Source organism: Heterocephalus glaber, unplaced genomic scaffold (assembly GCF_053883595.1).
Source record: "Heterocephalus glaber isolate CG9 unplaced genomic scaffold, H.glaber_assembly_v1.0 deba00000122, whole genome shotgun sequence".
Lineage (NCBI taxonomy): Eukaryota > Metazoa > Chordata > Mammalia > Rodentia > Bathyergidae > Heterocephalus > Heterocephalus glaber.
In genome coordinates this window covers 86,291,051-86,307,972 of record NW_028258138.1, presented here as the reverse complement: position 1 = coordinate 86,307,972, position 16,922 = coordinate 86,291,051, and the positions used below count along the sequence as shown (strand labels likewise).

The following is a 16,922-nucleotide window of genomic DNA, read 5'->3' as shown; positions in this document are numbered from 1 at the left end:
TGTTTTACTGTGTGCTACAGTAGCTGGAACTGTCAATTTTGGTTGAGGAAAGGATGGTACTGTTGCAAAATGGAGCACTGACAGTTTCCTAAAAATGCCCATCTCTGGTCCAGCAGGACCATAATTTCCTTTTTAAATAATGTAATGGTGTTTAAAGCTCTTTTAAATTTTTTATTGTGATTATTATACAATTTAATGCTCTATTTTAACTTTATTGAAGAATTGGTGTACAATAAACTGTACGTATTTAATGTTGAATTTCTCATCTGTGAATCACAACTTCAATAAAGATGATGAATAAACCCAGCCCTCCCCCAAGTCTTTGTGTCACGTTGCATATTTGAAGGACAAACCCACTCATTTATATTCTCCATCTAATTTGTAGAAAGAACTGGACAGGGGGGCCTCAGCTGATTGAGTCTGGATTCTAATCTTACTCTCACAAGCTCCATGAAATTCATCAAATCCCCTTCATTTTTCTAGCTAAGTTTTCTCATCTGAAAAATGGAAGGGGTTGGACTAGATGGTCCCTAAGGCTCCCTGCAGCACTAAAGTTCAATAAAGCTAAGAGGCCAGGCATGCATCAGGTATTGGCTCGGGTCCAGAGGACTTTATGTAAAAATGTGGATCTCCCCAGGGGCTGGGTGGCAGCTGTGCTGCCTCGGGTCTCCCTGCTTTGCTTGATGGGTCATCATGAAATCATTGCATTTCTTTCCCTTCCCTTTCACCCTGATTCAAGGTCACTGTGTCCTTGTTCCCAGGATGGTCTGGAACTACTCTGCTTGAGAACTTAGAGCCAAGGCTTGGTTATGCTGGGAACTCCGCAAAACCTTAAGCCAAGAGCCTGCGAGGGTTGACAGGGTCATCAGCTCTCTGGATAGTTCACAGACAGCATGGGCATTTTGTTGGGGGGGTGGAGACAAGCTGTGTTGGATGGGGAAAGGGATTCAGATCAGAGTTTAATTAACATTTGCATCCCAACTTTGCCCATGTCCTTGCCAAGCCAGCAGCCAGCCTTTCTGTTTGTGGTCCTGGTGATTTTCTTGTGATGACATGCATAGTTAACTCCAAAATCCTCTCTTTTTTATTTAAAAATAACTTTATTATCAAACATAAACACATACAGAAATTAAAACCATTCAAAGAAGAGCAATGCAAAAAACTACAATAATATTCAAATACAGTAGAACTCAACCAAAACAAAATTGCCTCCAAAATTCTGGCACATTTACCTGTGATGTCAGTGTGCTTGCCAGCTGCTTTGGCCATGCCAGACACACTGCCATCTTCTCCCTGTGTTGTTGGAGACACCTGGTCCACCACCGTCAGCAATCCTGGTAGGAGGGGAGCTTTGGAAAAAGCTGGGTTATAAGGAGAGGTGGTTATGGATGGGACAAGAGTCTCACCACAGCTTAGAGATCACTCCAGTCTACTTCTGTGTTTCAGAGAACTAAGTGGGGTTTCTGAGGCTGCGCTGCTCTGACGTCGTCCCAGCCCACCATGAAGCCCTTCCTGCTTGGTGTCTACATGCTACTCCTCAGGATTTCCCAGTCAAGGGCAGTCAGCTTTCCTGAAGATGATGAGCCTCTTAACACTGTTGACTACCACTGTAAGTCATCCAAAGCACTCTCCTTTCCTAAGAAGGAAGTTCTTTTACTTTTCGTCGTCCAAGCCTGTTCCTTTTCAGAGAGAGAGATTTTTATGTCTTTAAAATATCTTGCATATTTGTTTATCTGTAATTATTTCCAAATGTTTGGAGGAAACAGAACCGTTTTTGTTGGCTGCTTTTCTGCAGCAACCCATACAGATAGGTTAGATAATTTCAGTAAAATGAAAAAGACCGTTTGCTGACATTCACCACCTTTTATGCATTTATATTCAAGACCTTAAGAGAGGAATTTAGTTAAAACCTTTCTACAACTAGTATATACAGCTAATCAATGCTGTATATTGATTCCTCAGTTCCATAATCCTGACTGATGGTTTAGCCCATTTTTACTTGCAGATTCAAGGCAATATCCGGTTTTTCGAGGACGCCCTTCGGGCAATGAATCGCAGCACAGGCTGGAATTTCAGCTGATGTTGAAAATTCGAGACACACTTTATATTGCTGGCAGGTAATTTTCCTCTCGTTGGTTTATTAGATTAAAATTCTTTTCTCTTGTGGTACTTGCATTAATGTGTCTAGTTCATGAAAAACTAATATGTGATTGTGATCAAGAATTGCAAGTAGCCAAAAACATTCGCCAAGAAGAGTCAGTGTTGTGTACCAGGAACAAAATAGAGAGTTAAAGCCTTCAGCAGTGCTGTTTTATTACTGCCATCAAGAAATCATACACCATTCTTTTCTCCTAGAGCAGCAGGGGAAAAAAATCTTTCTTTATTCTTTTTTTAACTTTGACTTATTCAAGCAAATATTAGAAATATGCCTATGCTAATACCAAGCAGCAGCCTGACCCTTGCCTGGAGAGAAAAGCTTTCTTTGCTCCCTGGCCGCGGTGATATATAAAAGTATCTCACTAATGAAAAAGTACTCTTTGTTGACTTTGTTTGAGACAGAGAAAATCCAGGTGATCTCCAAAACACAATAAAGGAGGATCTGTAAAAATAAAATAAGAAGCAGCTTACCATCTTTATGCATTCCCATGATCTGACTCACTGCCTTGTTTCCAACAGGGATCAAGTTTATTCAGTAAACTTAAATGAAATCCCCAAAACAGAAGTCATACCAAGCAAGGTGAGCAACTAGAGCCCCCAGATTCATTTGCATTCTGCCAGAATTTGAATAACACCCAACTCCTCCACTCACTGTTCCCAGTTAAAGATCTCAACTTTGACTTTGCTTGGTTCATACAGAAGCTGACATGGCGATCAAAACAACAGGATCGAGAAAACTGTGCTATGAAAGGCAAACATAAAGTAAGTTGGGAGGAGAGGTACCGGCCAGATTTAGTCTTTTCTGGGCTTGACCCCATGGTGTCAGCTTATGGGATGTCTAACATTAATGTGGTGGTTTCTTTCTTTAGGATGAATGCCACAATTTCATCAAAGTATTTGTCCCAAGAAACGATGAGGTAGTTTTTGTTTGTGGTACCAATGCATTCAATCCTATGTGCAGATACTATAGGGTAAGTATGTTTTATATGCTGTGCTTTTTTGACAACCTTTATTCCCTCCCCTGGTATGCTATCAGAGTTGAATCTTTTCTGCTGTAACTCAGTAATTTGTTTTATCTCTAATGCTGTAAAAGAATAAAAATAGAATTCTTCAAATAGAATTTCAATACAAATAAAGCAGTATCGCGTTCCAACAGGTACATTGGGCAGATGTGACATAAGCTATTTATTTTTCTTTTGTAGCTGAATACCTTAGAGTATGATGGGGAAGAAATTAATGGCCTGGCAAGATGCCCATTTGATCCCAGACAAACCAATGTTGCCCTTTTTGCTGGTAAGAACCTTTAGCATAATGAATGTAAATGATTAGTGACATTGAAGGTACAAAAAGAATTTAAAGGAAGGAAAAAAAGCTCTTGAGTTAGATAGACATCCTGACACAGGCATTTCAAAGGCTAAAATCTATGAACAAATATTTTGAAAAGACAGAATTAAAAGCAAGGTGGTTTCGGAGCACATTATAAGCACTTGGACATGTGGCTCTGTAAAATAAACTAGTGACCCCCCGAATAAGTTGGTTAACTTTGAACGTTTAGATCCCTCATCTGTAAAGTCAGGTAACACCGTGGGCTGACCTGCTGGAGGTAGAGTGTGAGTGTCAGGTGTGGAGTTATCTGCGTGGGTGACAGTGACACAGATGAACACGATGCAAAGGCTGTGACACGCTGCATAGGCTAACACACTACAGGATAATTATAGTGATTTTACCAAATTATAACCTTGGTTTCAGATGGGAAGCTGTATTCTGCCACGGTGGCTGACTTCCTGTCCAGTGATCACGTTATTTATCGAAGCATGGGGGATGGATCCGCCCTTCGTACAATCAGATATGATTCCAAATGGATAAAAGGTACCTTTGTAAAGCTTGGGGTCAAGGCAAGAGAGTCAAGGCCACAAGGAAGCTAATTGCGTGACTATAGTGCTCCCCAGGGACAAGCACACATGGCTGTGGTTGGGAATGAGAGCACTTCTGTGTAAAGAGATGAGGTGGGATCTCAGCAGAGTCGGTTCATCCAGACAGCTATCTGAGATGATCTGAAATACACACGCGTGCGTGCACACACACACACATACATAAACCTAGAGACAAATCTTGTCTTCATCTACCTATTTGTCTAACTAAATGCACATACAACCACTTGTCTACTTCCATCTGCCTACCTCGGAGAGCTAACCATGAGAACTGAGTAGTCCATATCAGCACACAGTCATTTTTTTTTCCTTTAGATTCTAGAAATCAGGATTTTTAAATTCTCAGTGTAAGAGCTTTTCTTCCCTAGGTAGATAGGTTAATGAATAAATCTGTTGAAGCAAAGCCCTTCGCTGTAGTTCAGTTCCCTCTGGCCTCTTTACAGTCCATTAGCTGACTTTAAAGATGGCTGGCTCCCTGAAACTTGGCTACGCCCATCTCAGGGACTCCTCAGTCTCTGTCTGGAGTGTCACTATGCAACGTTTGCCCATCATACCTTGCAGTCTGGATCTTGCACTCATTGTGTTATCCTTTAGGAACTAGTTTGTTTCCAATTTTTCTTTCAGAGCCACACTTCCTTCATGGCATAGAGTACGGAAACTACGTCTATTTCTTCTTTCGAGAAATTGCCGTAGAGCACAATAATTTAGGCAAGGCAAGTATCTGCACTTGATTTTATTGCAGACTTCTACTGCGAGGAATTGAGGCCACGTTGACTGCGTGATGGATGCTCTTCTAACACGCTTTCCAGCACTCAGCTCAGGGCATGAAAGGCCAAGCGCAGAGCTGGGGTGCTTACCTGGGAATAATTGCTGGAAAACACCTGAACAATGGCCAGAATAGGAACAGCAGCCTTGAGCCTTGAGCAGCTGTCATTTCTTTTTCTGTCACCATAGAGAGTATCCTACAGGTACCCTCAAGCTATGGAGGCGTCTTTGCTCTTTAGAAAGCCATTGATAGCCTGGTCTTTTGCAGTGGAAAGGAGAGTTCTTGCCCTACTTATGGTGTTTCGGGAGAAGCCCACATGATCTTAAAGCATTGCAGCTGCTTTATGCCCAGTGTATAGACGGCACACTTCATTAACCATACGAGAAGCAAAGGCAGAGACTGAGTGTGGGGGTGGTTTCCGTTCAGCACTGAGGACAGATAGTTTATGTCTTGGGGAACAGGTCTGGCAGAATAGGAAATCGCCCTTTTTTCTCACAGGTAAATGTAGTTTACATTCTCACTGTACAGACCCCTAAGGAGAAGGCTGCTAGACCTTTTGTACCACATACCGTTAGCATTTGTGGTCCCCCTGTTAAACAGCTGCTTTTTGTTTCCATTCCTCTTTCTTGCTCATAAACCCTTGTTTCACTTTTGTCCCTGCCAGGCTGTCTATTCTCGAGTGGCCCGCATATGTAAAAACGACATGGGTGGCTCCCAGCGGGTCCTGGACAAACACTGGACCTCGTTTCTGAAGGCTCGGCTTAACTGCTCTGTCCCTGGAGATTCATTCTTCTACTTTGATGTTCTACAGTCTATCACAGACATCATACAAATCAATGGTGTCCCCACTGTGGTCGGGGTGTTTACCACACAGCTGAACAGGTGAGAGCAGGTCCCTGGGGTTTCAAAAGCTGCTCTGAACTTGCTCGTCAGAACCAAGCCCAGGCCCATTGTCCCCAACCTCTTCCTGATGGACTTTCTTCTTTTTCAGCATTCCTGGTTCTGCGGTCTGTGCATTTAGCATGGATGACATCGAAAAAGTATTCAAAGGACGATTTAAAGAACAGAAAACCCCAGATTCTGTTTGGACTGCAGTCCCTGAAGACAAAGTACCAAAGCCAAGGTAAAGGAAAAAGTTGAGAAGGATTGATTGCTTTGAGTAAAATTCTGTGGCCATTGAAAGCATTCATCCATCCATTCATCCACCCATCTATTCAACCAGCCATCCATCAATCCACACATCCATTCACCCACACATCCATCCATTCATCCACACATCCATCCATCCATCCATCCATCCCTCCGTCTGTCCATCTGTCCATCCTCAGAGAACAGCTGGGCCTTCGTCCCCAGGACAAGTCCCTCTGTGGCAGTTCAGACACACTACATGGCACCCTGTGAGCGGTCCCCAGCCCTTGCCTGGGATCATGGACTGTCCCTTGCAGGCAGGGCAGTAGCTTTGCCCCTCTGGTCCTGCATCCTCTCCCTGCTCTTTTGCCCTCTTCTTTCCAAATGTGCCCTTGCTCCTGAGACCCACTTTGGGAGAGGAGAGCAGTCAGAGGACACTGTTTTCCTTCTAGGCCTGGCTGCTGTGCAAAACATGGCCTCGCAGAGGCATACAAAACCTCCATCGAATTCCCCGATGAGACTTTGGCCTTCATCAAATCCCACCCGCTGATGGACGCTGCCGTTCCCCTCATCGCTGATGAGCCCTGGTTCACCAAGACGCGAGTCAGGTGAGCCCGAATGGGGAGCAGAGGTAGCCCAGCCTGCATCCTGGGGCTGGGAGACTCGGCTTGACGCCCACCTCCTCCCCCAGGTACCGCCTGACTGCCATCGCGGTGGACCACTCGGCGGGGCCACACCAGAACTACACGGTTATCTTCGTTGGCTCTGAGGCTGGGGTGGTGCTCAAAGTGCTGGCGAAGACCACGGCTTTCTCCCTGAATGACAGCGTGTTACTGGAAGAGATAGAAGCCTACAACCATGCCAAGTGGGTGTATTTTACCAGAACGCTGCTCACACATTTCCGGCCTGTATTTCATCTAATCATTTCCCTCCTGCCCTCTAAATTGACCATGGTTTGGCATATTAGTGTCTTGTTTTGTTTTGTTTTCCCCCTCACTGAAATAAATCCTGAGGGGTTTTTTTTCCTGAGCCAATTAGGGTGAGGAGGGTGAACAGTTGATAAGTTTAAAAAAATAACTTCAGCCCTTGCTTTTCACCTGTGGAAAATGAGAACATTTTAGCCTACTGCCCTTACCTTGCAGGTATATTTTCAGGATGCTATGCGTGGCAGATGGTCTAAGCACTCGCACGCATAAAGCATATTCATGGTGTAGCATTTTCTGTCAACCAGTGAGATAAAGTGAGATATCTGAGACAATTGAAATAAACAGGAAATGAGAGTGAAGCGAGGGAGACTAGAGAGAGGTCCAGGAACATTTGCAGGGATGCATTAAAACATCCTTCTTTTCATCCCTTACATCCTTCATAAATACAGCTTTCTTTTGCCTTTGTAACAGAGCACAGTCTTCAGAAAACCCTTTGTCCAACCCAGAATTTGATCTGCCGTGCATACCCATAATGATGAGTCACAGAGTTATTATTTTCCAATCTTTGTACTGTGTATTTTGCTACTGAGCATATTTCTGAAGACTTCCCACTTTTCAGGAATTGCAAAACTACGTAGTATTGGCTCATGTGGGTTGTGTTGTTTTTGACTGGCTAAACATGTGACTTTGAAATGTTTCCTCAAAATAGGTGCAATGCCGAGAATGAGGAAGACAGAAAGGTCCTCTCCTTGCAGCTGGACAAGGACCACCACGCACTGTATGTGGCTTTCTCTAGCTGCATTGTCCGAATAACCCTCAGCCGCTGCGAGCGGTATGGATCGTGTAAAAAGTAAGCTCGTGTCTTTGGCGGGATTTTCCCCTTTTAGTACTGGGAGTGAGCCAGTGGCCTTCGCAGTGAGCTACATCCCTAGCCCTTCTTTATGTTTTATTTCAAGACACGGTCTTGCTAAGTTGCTCAAGTTAGGCTTGAACGTGCAATGCCCCTGCCTCAGCCTCTCAGAGTGCTGGAATTCCAGGCCTGTGTTTCTGTACTTACAGGAGATCTTGTGGTGTGGGAACCTGTGATGATGCGAAAAGCCAAAGTCACACCCTGTTTGACTTTTTACAGGTCTTGTATTGCATCACGGGACCCGTACTGTGGCTGGTTAAGCCAGGGGATCTGCGGGAGAGTGACCCCAGGAATGCTGTAAGTGTGTGGTCGTGTTGGCCAGGAACCATCTTCTCCAAAGCTAGACATTGTAAAAAAGTACCTGTTTATTTATTCATTTATTTACTCACTCATTTATGTGTTTATTTTTGATATGGGAGAAGAAAGAGGAATAGCAATGCAAAGAAAACCTGGACTGTGAGAGGGGAGAGGGTAGAGCTAATAATACTCAAGGGAAGTGGCTGCAGAGAAAAACCCAGTTCTCTTCTATGTGGGTCTCAAACATGCTAGTTAGATTTGGAACAGAAATAGGCAGGTTAGCAAGTGACGTTGCAGTGTCCTTCGGTCGGTTCTCTGAGCCCAGTCTCACTAACCAGTCTGTGTTCTTGGTTCTGCTTTGTGGTCTCTCTGGTCCTATGAAGGCTGCTAACCGAAGACTTCTTTGCTTTCCATAACCACAGCACCGGAGTGTACGAGCAGGACACAGAGTACGGCCACACGGCCCACCTAGGGGACTGCCACGGTAAGACGGACCCTTCCGGCCCACCGCCGCTTCCTTTTGACCGCATCTGCACGTGATCATTATTTTACAAGCAGCCTTTTGAAGGACTCGGGACACATACCACCTAGCATTTAACTTAAACTTCACGAAAGTTGAGCCATTTGGTCTTGGGAGTGCAGTAGCAAAGAATCTTACCTTTTCTTTTTCTTCACTGTTGACAATTTGGTAGAAGATCTAGAGAGAGGAAGTCTAACCATAGGTAAATCTTTCAGTTCGTAGTCTTTTCTTTTGGCTTTTTTAGTTAATTGGAATTCATAAATTTTTTGCTTTCTTTTGGTTACTTTTCACTGATTACTTGTTCCTTTAATTCTTTTAGAAATTTTGCCTACTTCAACTACACCAGATTACAAAATATTTGGCGGTCCAACATCTGGTTAGTTTTTTTTAATTTTTTTGAATTAACAACCTTTTCTTTCCTTCAGTTCAGCGTTTTCAGCCCCTCCTCCCCGCCTTTTGCGCAGTTTGGCAAACCTTCATTTTTCCGCTTTGACTCATGCTCCCTCTGACGCCTCCGGGAGACTTTTTCTGACTCAGCACTTCACCCCTGTGTAGCATGCAAACGGTTCATCATCGAGCAGGCGCAGCCTGTGAGGAAAGCCAGCCGGGTCCACATAAACCACCTCCCGCTGCACGCAGCCCACTGAGCTTTCCTCTCTCACCCCCTTGCATTGTGAATGATCCCTCTGGCCGCCTATCCGAATGGATGGCAGAATTCCATAATGTTCTCCCTCTCTTCACCTTTCCCAAGTCAGAGGGACCAAATACACATTTCCCCAAAGTGTGTATTTGTGAGTGTGAAAGCTCTCTTCCCGAATGTTTTTCAATAATCTTGGAATGTCGTGGTGTCAGTGATGTGGCAGAGAAGAAGCAAGCTGAGTCTGGATGTGCTGCTATGTTCAGTGAGCCCCTCCTGTCCCTGTCTCTGTCTGTTTGGGACCCTCTGTCCGGGACTGTTGCCCTGGTCCAAATTGAAGTCGCAGCCTAACACAACATGCTCACCTTGGAGAGAAAGCTGCTTGGTGGATGGAGCTCAAAGTTTGTGACTGAGCCTTGTTGCTCCTAGGGTTGACAGCAGTGCCTGTCCTTGTGGGGAGAAAGGGCTGGTACCTGAGCAACCCTGTTCAGTTTGTAAATGCCACTGCTTTTGCAGGAGTTGCTGCTAACTCCTTAGAAGCAACTCCCCAGGCATTTTGGAGAACACAGGTGAAGTTCTCCATCGGCCCTGCAAAACCCACAGGTAGACAGGAGGCCCATGGTAAAGCAAACCAAGCTCTTAGGCAGATGCTTTCTGATGAAATCACACTGGAGCTTCCCCGGTAAAGAAAGTAAAGTTTCCCACCATCTGTGAAAACACTTTTTCAAATACGCACAAAACGAACAGACATGAAGTGGCATTCTGTCACAAGAGGATGGGCGGACTGCAATGAATCTGCACTGGAATTTGTTTTACCTCTTCCACTAGCCACGTTAATACCCATGCGGCCATGAGATGTCTAAATGTCTTTCGTTTTGAAATCTGCTTAATACATCTTTACTGTTCATTTGTAGTTTGTATTCTTCCCTTGCAAGAAAGGGATTTGGTGTAGACCCCTCAGGTGTGTGTTCACAGACTCCTAGAACAAACCTCATAGCACTGACTTAAACCTTACTGAGAAATGCTGCAGACCGATGAGAGGTCTTGTGGCGCTTCCCACCTTAATAAACATCTGTTTGCCACCACAGACATGGAGGTATCTTCGTCTTCTGTTACCACAGTGGCAAGTATCCCAGAAATTACACCTAAAGTGATTGATACCTGGAGACCTAAACTGACGAGCTCCCGGAAATTTGTAGTCCAAGACGACCCAAACACTTCTGATTTTACTGATCCCTTATCAGGTATCCCAAAGGGTAAGGCCTCACCAGGGCACTCATCTGTAACTGTGTGGAAACCTGATTCCGAGCATGCATGGTCCCCGAGACCACCCTCACCTCCACCTCGCCAGCCCCTGTGACCCGGCTTTGCTGTGGTTCTATCCGCGTGCATTCCTGGGAAGATGAAAGGGGCAGAAGGCTCTCAGAGACTCGGCTGGGGAAGCAGCCACACGGACAGTCAGATCTGTGTGGGTTTCTGTCTGAAGGAGCTGAGAGACTGCCGAATAGCAGGGCATTTCGAGGGGCACCCTCGTCACATCAAAAAGTAAAGCTTATTAATGGCGAATATCTCAGTATCAGATGTTTTGGCTAGAGCCTTTCCACCCTCTTGTTTAGCTTCAGTTCAGAAGCCAATATGAAAGGCTGCATGCAGTGACAAGTTGCTTGAATGCCACAAACAATAGAGTATAACAGTGCTTGTCCCTAACTGTCCCTTTTAGCCCATAAGAGAATCTGTTGTAAAATAGCTGCCTGTTGAATTAGCTGATGAGATACATTACTCCAAAAAAACAGTCTATTCCTCAGTGCTACTAAACTGTGGTATCAGGTTTCCAAACAGTTTCTATGGCACTGCTTTGTCATTTATGATTTACATCTGTTGATTTTGGTTTTTATATTTTCATTGGAAACAATTTTCTAATCATCCTTCTTTCTGCTTTTCTTTCTTTAGCAGTACCATTTCTTTCTACTTTTCTTTTCTTAGTTTTTCACAATGCCACTAAATTCCATAACCCCAGACATGGATTGTAAACAACTAATGTTCAAAGCCCTTAGTACTAACCGCAAGCAACAGAGTTTTCAGAACCCTCTGACCAACTTATTCTGGGATAGCTGTGTGTTTAGCATGTAACAGACTTGGATACCTCTTAAGCTAACGTTTCCTTGATTGATTGTTAAATGTCTGTGGTTGCATTAAAAATTCCAATATTTACAAACTAATTCACTCTTCTCCTTCTAGGTCTAATTTAAATATTTCTCAATATTTCCAGATAACTTAATGGTATCACTTAACTAATACATAGCTTAGTTTCTTATACTGTCTAGATTATTTTTATATACCAGGTAATTCAAGAGTGCTTCTCTCCAAGATGGAATAAAAAAGAATCAAAGCAAATACGAAAATTTATATTTGTAGCTAACATTGACTAAGGTTATTTTAGTTTGTGAACAAATTATGTGTTTGTATTCTAGTTAGGTTAGTATAATTGTATTAGCATAATTATTTAAGCATAATATATATTTATGCTAATTCCTACATTTCCCTAATCCCCCCAGCAGCTGCCTTTTAATTCTGATTTGTGAATTAGGAGAAAATCATGAGATAAAACACTTCATGGGATTAAAATTGGCTATTTAGACAATGTACACCTCCTCACTCTATTTTTTAGGTAGAAGCTCTTGAAATTTCTAACATCTATTTGAGAGAGATTGGGGGGAGGGACAGAAAATCACAGATCAGTGGGAGGTTAGAGAGATCCTGGCATTTGCAGCGGTCATGTGTGTCTCTGGGGACCCTCTTGGGATTAAAGAGAAGACTGCAGTGTTGGTGTCCCCTGGACCCTCCGAGCTAAGCGTGTGAAGGTAGAGAGAGCTCAGTAGAAGCCATGTGCTGTGTGATGCTGTTTTCAACAGCACTTCATTCAGACTCTTGCTGTGTGTGCTGCAGGTGTGCGATGGGAGGTCCAGTCTGGGGAGTCCAGCCAGATGGTCCACATGAACGTGCTCATCACCTGTGTCTTTGCCGCCTTCGTCCTGGGCGCCTTCATCGCTGGCGTGGCCGTCTACTGCTACCGCGACGTGTTTGTGCGAAAGAACAGAAAGATCCACAAAGATGCGGAATCAGCCCAGTCGTGCACAGACTCCAGTGGAAGTTTCGCCAAACTGAATGGCCTTTTTGACAGCCCAGTGAAGGAATACCAACAGAATATCGATTCTCCTAAACTCTACAGCAACCTGCTGACCAGCAGGAAAGAGCTGCCGCCGAGTGGAGACACGAAGTCCATGGTGTTGGACCACCGCGGCCAGCCTCCAGAGCTGGCTGCTCTCCCCACACCGGAGTCCACCCCGGTGCTGCACCAGAAGCCTCTGCAGGCCATGCAGAGCCACTCAGACAAGGCCCACAGCCACGGGGCTTCCAGGAAGGAAGCCCCGCAGTTTTTCCCTTCCAGTCCTCCGCCCCACTCCCCGCTGAGCCACGGGCACATCCCCAGTGCTATTGTCCTCCCAAACGCCACCCATGACTACAACACGTCTTTCTCAAACTCCAATGCTCACAAAGCAGAGAAGAAGCTGCAGCACGTGGACCATCCCCTCACAAAGTCATCTAGCAAAAGGGACCACCGGCGTTCTGTGGACTCCAGAAACACCCTCAATGATCTCCTGAAGCATCTCAATGACCCCAGTAGTAACCCCAAAGCCATCATGGGCGACATCCAGATGGCCCACCAGAGCCTGATGCTGGATCCCATGGGGCCCATGTCCGAGGTGCCCCCCAAGGTGCCCAACCGGGAGGCGTCTCTCTACTCTCCCCCTTCAACACTCCCCAGAAACAGTCCGACCAAGCGAGTGGATGTCCCCACCACTCCCGGGGCCCCAATGACCTCTCTGGAAAGACAAAGGGGCTATCACAAAAGTTCCTCACAGAGGCACTCCATATCTGCCATGCCTAAAAACTTCAACTCACAGAATGGTGTTTTGTTGTCCAGACAGCCCAGTATGAGCCGTGGGGGATATGTGCCCACCCCCACGGGGGCAAAAGTGGACTTTATTCAGGGGACGCCCGTGAGTGTCCACCTCCAGCCGTCCCTGTCCAGACAGAGCAGCTACACCAGTAACGGCACCCTCCCCAGGACGGGACTAAAGAGGACACCGTCCTTAAAACCTGACGTGCCACCAAAGCCTTCCTTTGCTCCTCAGACGACGTCTGTGAGACCGCTGAACAAATACACCTACTAGGCCTCCAGCGTGCTGTTCTGTGTGGCTTTATCCTGTCCGTGTCCTTGAGAGGTACCTTAAGACGAGACACCTGCTTGTATTTTAAGAGAACTAACGGGCCAAAGAACTCCCTCCCTTTGGCAGTATCAGAACTAGCCCCATGTAGCTCCCAAGGGCAGGCTTCTGTGTACTTGTCCGGAAACAAAGGAAGGTGCTGGTCATTCCATTTCTTTTGTTTGAAGCTGATGTGGTGTGTGGCTCCGAAGGGCTGCTTTACCAGTAGGAAGAGTGGATTCAGTACTCAGAAGAATCTGTGAACAAATACTTGAAAATGGGTTCAATTCAGACTGCCATTACGAGTGGTCTTCCCATTCAATGTGAACATTTTAACTATGTATGCATTCACCTTGCCTCTTGCACAAATGTCAAAAAATAAAAAAAGATGGTAATATCTCAAAGAAATGAACTTGTAGATTACCATGCAGTTTGCTGAAAATTCAATCTTTGACCCAAACTGTAGCATTTTTTTCCAACTGTAGCATGAGCATTTTTCTCATGCCACCAACAAACCATGTTGCAGCTGTGTGTGTGTGTGTGTGTGTGTGTGTGTGTGTGAGAGAGAGAGAGAGAGAGAGATTCTGAGTTCTGTGCCCACTAGGATTCGTGTAGATTCCCATTGCAACTTTCTGTGCTATGGAGTTGTTTACATTGACTGAATAACAGATACTTCTTCCCGCGCCAGCCCACTGGCTCCGAGAGGGGAATCACCCCAGACTCCCCCAACAGTGAAATACGAGCTTCATTTCCATGGTACCCAATGCCAGAATGTAAGAGTTCCCATAATTTTGTGCTGCTATCCCTTAACACTTCTGTTCCAGTCTTGCCAGCTTGCGGAGCTAGAGATATAAAGAGGTACCCTTGGTTTATCCACCAGTATTGAGTAGCAAAATTTAACTGTCCACTGTGAAACGGAGCCTGAGTTGCTATTTAACCTCAGACACACTAATAAGTTGGGTTTTTGTTTCCCCCACAGAGTAAAAATGTTTCACTCCTGATTCCTCCTACCCACAAGGTAAAAAATAAATACAAAAACAAAAACAGTACAGAAGAAAAGACCTACGAGAGGAATTGTAATTGGCATAAGCAGAATGGTCTGTGGAAACGTAATGAGTAGTTACAATCATGTTGTCTCTGTTGTGTTATGTGAGGATTTTCTCCTGAGTCGTGCAGGTTATGACGACGTACTGTAAATATCACATGTGAGTTTACCTGAATCTGTGCATTTTGTGCCTTATTCACGAGAACGATAGAAGTACTAAAATATGTCAAGTGTTTTCAGCATAGCACATCATTTACTGAGTGCCACTTGTAAATGTTTTTCAACCAGCACCTGAAAAGACTTTTACAAAAAAAAAATCATAAAAATGACCAAGAACAATGAATTGGTACACAGTCAGTCGTAATAGCAGCCTTGCATCCTTTGCTGTGGTAAGCATTCCATGCCTGCTTTCCTGGGGATAAAGCAGGGAAAATGTGGAGTCAGACGAGGTTTCCCTGGGAGAGCCACTGCCACAGGGAGTGGCAGATCCACCTACGGCTAAATCCCATCCCAATGCCAGTGTCAGTTGATACGCCACACACCAACCAGTTATTTATTGAACCTAATCTAGAAAGTACCATGGCAGAAGAAGACGGCTGACCCAGTCAGACAGTAAGTTTAGCTGATTTCTGGAACAACCCTGATGCTGTCTATTGCTTGAGGGAGGATGTGATGCGGAAGACCTGATCATTTTTATACAGAATGTCGAATACTGATATACTGATGCAGTTATTCTTTTCCTTTGAGAACACTGTTTTATAAAGAACCTGATTTCCTGTGATCTCAAAAAAGCTAAAACATCTGTTCTTGAAACACTTCAGCTTTGCAACTAAAATATTACTGATTAATAATAATAAATTAAACCAACCCATGATAAACACTACTCAGTCCACCACCAACAGACATGTGTTTGAATTTACCTTACCAATATTAATCCCAGCGTGGTAACTCTGTGTGACCCCAGATAACATTTTGTAACATTGTGCGGCCTTGTAGTTCGTGAGTTCTATCAGTATTTATGTTGAGATTTCTAACATTGACTCTAGTCTGTATCTTGTTAATTTAATTTTTAAATGCTTTATCCATTTGTGCAAAGGTAAACACAGATTGTATCTTTTTTAATGGTACGGCATAAAAAGTAACCCTAAAGTGAAGTGGCTCTATACTGTTTTATAGAGTACTTTAACATGTATAGATATCTTGTAAACTTGTATTGTGGATGTGTAAATAATATGTACTTTGGGTTTTTAACACCGCATGTAAAGTTAAAATAAACTATACAAATCATTATATCCGGCCTCTTGATATTGAAGAGGTTTATAATGTAGGGTTTTCAAGTCTATCATCACCTGTGAGAATTTCTTTAAAAATCTACTAAATATTTCTATCTGGAATATTGGGCATCTAGTCAAGGATACACTATCTCCTTCTCATATTGAAAGCCAGAGTCCCTGAAAACTCCAGTGGAGCTGTAACACCGCATCCAGAAATTAATATAATACAGCTGGGCATGGTGGTGCACGCCACTAATCCCAGCACTCAGGAGGCTGAGGCAGGAGGATCTCCATGAGTTCAAGGCCAGCCTGGACTACCCAGTGAGTTCAAGGCCAGCTTAAACTACATAGGGAGACTGTTTCAAAAATAAATGATCAAATGCTTGAGGCAAACATACTAATAGCTCACATTGCCTGATATTTAGTTCAGCAGATATTTTTTAAGTTTGCCTTGTAGAGTCCCACATGAAAGTTTCAGTGTAATTTTAGTTCATAACTGTAACTGGGAAATGGAGTTCTTGCTATTGGGTGTATGGAATTTCTCGATTCCATTGTTTTAATTGGAAAGAATCTATTAGAAGATATGGTTCCTAAATATTGAAAAAGAAAGTAAAAATGATGACTCTATGGCTCCTTAGCAATAGTCAGCTGGTGGCAGCTGAGCCTGCCCTTGGGGACAATGAAGGTGCCCGGCCATTTCCGAGAGAGGCAGGGGTGGGGCTAGCAGTCCCTGCCCACTCTAGCTTGTCTGGGCCGCATCCCTGGCCTGTGCCCACCGCAGCTCCTCTGTCCATACCCACATCCTCTCCAGCATCTTTGCACAACAGCCAACCCAGGGGGCAGAAACTGCCATTTTCCTGCCTTGGGTGTTAATCTCGGTCTTGGTGTCATCTACTTGGGGTGCCGCCTCTCTGAGTCAGCTTGTGGTGTGGGGTCCTATTTCCTGTTGCAGCGTGCTCCATTCTGGGAGATGAGGGATTTCCTTGTGGGAGCCCTCTGGTGAGGGAGAAAGATGTCTGGAGGCCCTGTGTCCCTTTTCATAGCCCCCAGCTCTGGAACCGCA

The 16,922-nt window shown here is 44.5% G+C and overlaps 1 protein-coding gene across 10 annotated transcripts in view; it reads left to right on the top strand.

Annotated features, from left to right (window-relative positions):
* Window positions 1-15,875, top strand: part of Sema6d (semaphorin 6D) — a 55,424-nt gene extending 39,549 nt beyond the window's left edge. For 2 of the 10 annotated variants that reach the window (XM_021261537.2, XM_021261526.2), the window contains exons 2-20: window positions 1,447-1,609; window positions 2,006-2,117; window positions 2,677-2,737; window positions 2,857-2,919; window positions 3,027-3,128; window positions 3,360-3,450; window positions 3,907-4,026; window positions 4,713-4,801; window positions 5,519-5,736; window positions 5,846-5,977; window positions 6,435-6,590; window positions 6,674-6,847; window positions 7,618-7,758; window positions 8,038-8,115; window positions 8,538-8,599; window positions 8,808-8,837; window positions 8,955-9,011; window positions 10,361-10,528; window positions 12,219-15,875. In XM_021261537.2, the coding sequence (XP_021117196.2) occupies window positions 1,501-1,609; window positions 2,006-2,117; window positions 2,677-2,737; window positions 2,857-2,919; window positions 3,027-3,128; window positions 3,360-3,450; window positions 3,907-4,026; window positions 4,713-4,801; window positions 5,519-5,736; window positions 5,846-5,977; window positions 6,435-6,590; window positions 6,674-6,847; window positions 7,618-7,758; window positions 8,038-8,115; window positions 8,538-8,599; window positions 8,808-8,837; window positions 8,955-9,011; window positions 10,361-10,528; window positions 12,219-13,507 (3,252 nt within the window). In that variant the 5' untranslated portion in view covers window positions 1,447-1,500 and the 3' untranslated portion in view covers window positions 13,508-15,875. The remainder of the gene's footprint in view (window positions 1-1,446; window positions 1,610-2,005; window positions 2,118-2,676; window positions 2,738-2,856; window positions 2,920-3,026; window positions 3,129-3,359; window positions 3,451-3,906; window positions 4,027-4,712; window positions 4,802-5,518; window positions 5,737-5,845; window positions 5,978-6,434; window positions 6,591-6,673; window positions 6,848-7,617; window positions 7,759-8,037; window positions 8,116-8,537; window positions 8,600-8,807; window positions 8,838-8,954; window positions 9,012-10,360; window positions 10,529-12,218) is intronic. The other 8 variants (XM_021261544.2, XM_021261549.2, XM_004835460.4 and 5 more) reach the window with 8 other exon arrangements.
* The last annotated feature ends 1,047 nt before the right edge of the window (window positions 15,876-16,922 follow it).